The following is a 6,000-nucleotide window of genomic DNA, read 5'->3' on the forward strand; positions in this document are numbered from 1 at the left end:
TCCTTATAACTCAAAACCTCCAGCCCAGTTACAACCTTGTAAATCTTTTCTGCACATTCTCCAGTTTAACAATATCTTAGTATAGCAGTACTGTACTCCAAAAGTCGCCTCAATATCCTGAATACAACATAACATGCCAACTCTGGTGCACAACAATAACCTTGGTTTTCTTACAGTGGTATTAGCATGAATTGCCTTGATAAGTACAAGATGAAAAGCTGCAACAAAACATGTATTTTGTCAGGAGTACTCAACTTATGTTGGAAATGAATATCTATTCTGTGATGCTCAGCCAACTAGCATAAGCTCTATAGATATGTAAAATAATTACCTTTTCCACTTCAACTTTTGCTGGAGTAAAATCTTCATCCAAAGCCAAACACTGAAGAAATGATTGTACAGCTTCATCAATCAGACCCATAGTATATAGGACTCTAGCTTTTCTAAAATATCCCTAAAGAAATTAAATATTTTTTAAATACACTGAAGTACAGGGGTCAAAACACAATGTACTTATTGTAAACTGTCTGACATATTCAATAACAACATTTGTTCTGAATTTCAAATCTACCCTTTGAAATGACTGGAAAGAAAAGTGTGCAAAGGTCAAATCCAAATGTATTTATGTTATTGAAATACAGAACACCACCTCCATCTTGAGTATGAATTATCAAATTCTGATTATCTGCTTTGTTTTAACATTCTCAGGGTAATTAAATCACATATTATCCAAATAAACAATAACTTTCTTGACACAAAGTGCGATCAACTGAAGTGTGAAACCCTCAATAACAAATACAAGTTTTTAAAACAAGTCATTTGTTAGACATGTAGCAACCACCCTTGGAACTACAAAAAGCAGAGGAATCAAGGTCTTAACCATGCATTGCTCAAAAAGAAAAAGTCCAATAAAACAAGCAGGTGTTACGACATCAGTGATGGATTTTTTAAAAAATACTTTGGTAATGATGAAGATGGACATGGCAGTGTTAAAAGCAATTCAAGACACATTTACAGGAGAGCCTGAGCAAATAGCTTTACGGTAGTTTGTCCAGATTAAAATTTCAATATAAGCATGTAATTCTTCAGGATAAACCAAAATATTCAGCAGGTCTGGCATAATTTGTGAAACTGAATGACTTCCCATTTGGTACACAAATGTCATTTAGGGAATGACATCTGCCATCCTTACCTGGTCTGCCCATTACGATTCCTTTTGGACTGCAAACGAAACATCGTATTCGACTACTCCTGCTCTTTCCTCCTCATCTAATATCTTTTGTTTTTCTTCCCAAAGCCCTCTTTTCACCTGCTCAAGATCTACCGCTTCTAACTTTTCCCAGTTCTGATAAGAGATCATTGAACTGAAACACCAAATCTTTCTCTATCTTTAGATGTTGTGAGACCTGCTCAGTATTTCCATCAATTTTGGTTATTGCAGATTTTCAGCATCCATAATATTTCACTCTTGTACGAGCACAATCTTTTAAGGGGACTTAAATTTTAAAAAAATAAAATTACATGATAAGGAACAATTATTTCAGGGTTAATATTGCTATTAACCTTTATGCACAATGTATATACTTGATTCTTAGATTACTTGTGAAACAAATCCAAAAGGATTTGATAGAGCTAGTAAACATATTAGCACTGAATGCTATGCTTTAATTTTGTTTTGCAGTTTAAAACCAGCTAATGAAGACTCAAAAGCTTAAATCTAAGCTTTACTAATGCCAAGAAAGTTTTTTTTTAATAATTGAAGGCAATGACATTCAACATCAAAAAGATAGAATCATTTCCAATCTGGCACACAGTGGAGCACGAGGGAGATAGAGAAATAATAAACTTGCAATGCACTTAGTATCAAGTCTCAGGAATATTCCAAATGGACTACAATGGAGTTGCTACTCTTCTGTATAAAAGCACACATCAACACTTACACAGGACACCAAAAGAACTTGGCAGTCTTCATTCAATTGTACAATGTACACAAACCAGGCAGGCAATGGCTAACACAAAAGGAAGCTCTGACAATGCAGTACTTCAATAATGAAGCATAGTATTCTGTTAAAATTTGGATTTACTGCAATGGAAATTAAAAAAAAAAGAGTCAAACTACAGGATGCAATGATTTATGGTAAAATTATAAGAGGGTTTATAGGATAAATTGGGTTAATCACTAAATTAATTAGGATTGGGCAAAACTGCTGTTTCTATTTAGATATGAAATACATAATGATTAAAATGCAGAAAATAGTCACCTCTGGCCAAGCAGGCCTTCTTGAACACACTGCTTCCATATCTTCCCTGGCTTCTTTGAATTGTTGAAGACCAGCATACGATTCAGCCCTGTAGCTCTGTAGGCAAACATCACTGGGTTCTAAATAGTTAGACATCAAATACAAATTAACAATAGACATTCTGTATCAAACTAAAGGTTTAGTCACAGAACATCAGTCATCCAGTACAGAAGTGGCCCGAGTCTGTATCACCGAAATTAGGTTATGACTGATACTAGCCCCACTTCCCCACATTAGGCCCATAGTTTTGAATGCTGAAACTTTGAGTGTTCATCCAAGTGCTTTGTAAAAGATTGTGAGATTCCTCATCTCAACCATCTGCCATTCAGCGCATTCCAGATCCCCATCATCCTCTGGGTGAAAATGTGTTTTCCTTAATCCCTTCTAAACTCACTGCCTTTCACTTTAAAGTTATGCTCCCTAGTTATTCACTGATAGAACAGATGATTTCTATTCATCCTATCCACTCTTCTCATAATCTGACACACCTTTATTAGGATCCCCCATCAACCTTCTCTGCTCTAAATACAAAACACAACCTGAGATTCACCAGCCTCTCTTCGTACCTGAAATGCTCCATTCAAGGCAATACTCTGGTGAACCTCCTCTGCTTCCACTCTAATGCAATCACATCCTTTCTATTATGTGGAGACTCATAATGCACACAGCACTCCAGCTGTGGCCGAACCAAAGTCCTGCATAGCTCCAACATGACTTTGTTGTTCTTTTAAATTATGCCTCGACTGATGAAGGCAAGCATCGTGTAGGCCTTCCGAACAACCATAATAACCTGTTCTGCCACCTTCAGGAATTTGTGAACAAGGACCCCAAGATTCCTCTGAGCTTACCCATGCGCCACCATTCACTGAGTACTCCCTTGCCAGTGACAACCTTTCTTCCAAATCCTTAAGAACAAGCAGAGTTCTGAGACCGCAGACTCATGAAGGATACGCTATCTTCCTGGTGCTACAGTCCCAGGTGTCTCAGAGCAAGACATTCTTCTGGGGGGGGAAGGTGTTCAGCCATTAGATGTGGTCCATGGTAGTACCAATTAGTAATTTTGTGGAGGGCAGACCTAAAATAGACAATGAGGTCCAGAAAGGGGATTTTAGGGAGCTAGGAAGGAAATTGAAAAGCAGTAGTGCCTCAAAATAAGAGCCTTTACAGTGAAGAAAAGGGGCTTTGGCTCATTGACTCTATAATGTTTGATCGTTGTGGACACAGAGATGTATTCATCTACTCTAATCTTGTTTTTCAGCACCCTTCAACTTCCCAGTAATTTTGTGATTACTCCCAGTTCCATATATTAGGAAACATGGGAACAATAGAATTAACTGATTCAACATGTCCTCCCTCCTTATTATTTCTTCAGATACGTCAGGCATCGAATAACAGGAAAAAGGCACAAAAGCTGAACAATTACTTTTTGTCTTTTGGCATAGAATAGAATATATGAGAAATTGTTTTATTAGAAGAGATTGAAGAATCTGGTTCTGTATTCACTGCAGTTTTGAAAAATGAGGGGTGATCTCAGGAACAAAAAAATTCTTACAGGGCTTGACAGATTGGACACAAATAGAATGTTTCCCCAGTTGAGTGTAGAATCAGGCAACTTCATGATGGGGAGGGGGGTGGAGAAAGAGGGAGGAATAGCAGTAATACCATTGAAGGCTGAGGTGAGAAGGAATTTCATCACTCAGTCAATCTTTCAAATTCTCTACCCCAGGGAACTATGGAAGCTCAAGCATTAGATAATGACATCAAGAGATACACATTGTGCAGAATCTTCTAAACCCTTGACCTTCACCAATTGGAAAGATAAGGAAAGCAGATCTCATCAGTCCTAGCAGCATCTCTCCCCATTTTTAACTGTCTGATTGAACATTGGTATTTTCATAAGATATCTGAGAATGCAAGTGTGAGGCAATCCAAGACTGGATTGCCAGTCAGACTAATTGAAAACTAGAAGCAGTCATGTCTCACAATTAACAGAAGCAATTCGTACTGGATTATGTACACGCATACGACTTGATATCTTAATCACTGAACCACATTTTTCACATCATGCCCTACAAACTCCACTTTAGCCTATTTGATCGCACGCACGTCTCACAATACGGGGGGGGGAGGGGGGGAAGCTGCAAGAAACGTCTTGGTGAATAAACGGTTCACAGCGCAACGAGAGAGTTTGTGCAAGTGTCACAGTCACTCTTGAGTAACCAACTGGAAGTAGTGTTTACATAACAAGAACACCGCCCTCTTGGGAGGGCTGCATGCCCACAGAGAACAGAAGTTGTTCCTGCTTCAACAATACGATCCGAGAACAGAAATTAAAGTGCCAACACCTTAAAAGTGAAGAAAACGCTAATCAACCAACCTCCTGGAGGAGGAATAGTTTACAAAGCTCACACAAGAGTTGTTGTACAACTCGCGTTACACAACAGGAGCAGTCAGGAGTTGTCAGTCAGTCACAGGGAGACAGAGACGGAGTGAACCTTAAACATAGATCTGAAGGCACACCAAGTATCCCGCACTCACTCAGTTCCAGTTGCTCGAGTAGGGTCAGTGCCTCTGGGAAGCGGCACTGTGCCAGCAGCTCCTCCAGTTTGATTTTATCCCGGGCCCGGCTGACCTCCGCCGGGAACCATTTCGCTATCAGGTGGCTCAGAATGACATTGGGGCGCAGAGACTGAGGGCCGGCCGCCTCCTCCTCCCCACAGGCCGGGCAGCGGGGGCTCCTCCGCAGGCAGCGGCGACACCAGGTGTGCCCGCAGCGCAGGGTGACCGGCTCGGCCAGCAGCTCCCCGCAGCCGCCGCACTCCAGGAATCCTCCCCCGAGCCGCTCCCCGCCTGGGACGCCGGCTCCGTTTGGCCCGCCAGTTCTTCTCTTGAAGCGGTGCAGAAGACACTGCACCAGGCCAGCCAGCTGATCGGGCCGCAGTGACCCTCGGCTCCCGGCCGTAGGCCCTGCCTTCTCCCCGGGATGGACAACGTCGGTGGGTCCGAGATCTGGTGCTCCGCTCGGAACCGCCGACATCGCTCAAGTGATGCGCGCATGTGTACTCCACAGTGCCAGCGACTGGCACGTGATTCAGAGCGCAGCTGTCATTGGAGGTGACACAGGGAGGGGCGGAGCCTGGAAAACGGTACAAAACAACTGCGGCAAGTTTCATAACAGGGCGGGTCGGAGCAGGCAGGGCGGAGCCTGACTGGGGGCGGGGCAGGTAGGGCGGAGCCTGACTGGGGGCGGGGCAGGAAGGACGGAGCCTGACTGAGGGCGGGGCAGGCAGGGCGGAGCCTGACTGGGGGCGGGGCAGGAAGGGCGGAGCCTGACTGACAGTTAATCTGAGAATATAATTACTAAAAAAAGTTTTGTGATTTACATATGAAAGAAGTGAAACTATCATGGTCATTTTAACACATGAGAGATTCAACAAACAATCAAGGCATTTTTCAATGTATAATTTCAACTACAACACACTGTAACCTTTTGCAATAAATTCTGTGTCTTACAATCTTATACTCCACAACCACCTGATGAAGGAGCAGTGCTCTGAAAGTCAATGCTTCCAATTAAGCCTGAAGGACTATAACCGGGTGTTGTGTGATTTTTAACTTTGCCTGACTGACTGACGAGACAAAAGTGAGGACTGTAGATGCTGGAGATCAGAGTCAAGATGAGAGTGGTGCTGGAAAAGCA

The 6,000-nt window shown here is 42.2% G+C and overlaps 1 protein-coding gene across 2 annotated transcripts in view; it reads right to left on the minus strand.

Annotated features, from left to right (window-relative positions):
* lonrf1 (LON peptidase N-terminal domain and ring finger 1) overlaps positions 1-5,363 on the minus strand; it is a 46,503-nt gene extending 41,140 nt beyond the window's left edge. For both annotated transcript variants that reach the window (XM_072569898.1, XM_072569890.1), the window contains exons 1-3: positions 4,839-5,363; positions 2,262-2,380; positions 332-454 (exon numbers count right to left, since the gene is read on the minus strand). In XM_072569898.1, the coding sequence (XP_072425999.1) occupies positions 332-454; positions 2,262-2,380; positions 4,839-5,337 (741 nt within the window). In that variant the 5' untranslated portion in view covers positions 5,338-5,363. The remainder of the gene's footprint in view (positions 1-331; positions 455-2,261; positions 2,381-4,838) is intronic.
* Between the last annotated feature and the right edge of the window lie 637 nt (positions 5,364-6,000).

This window comes from Chiloscyllium punctatum, chromosome 1 (genome assembly GCF_047496795.1).
Source record: "Chiloscyllium punctatum isolate Juve2018m chromosome 1, sChiPun1.3, whole genome shotgun sequence".
Classification (NCBI taxonomy): domain Eukaryota; kingdom Metazoa; phylum Chordata; class Chondrichthyes; order Orectolobiformes; family Hemiscylliidae; genus Chiloscyllium; species Chiloscyllium punctatum.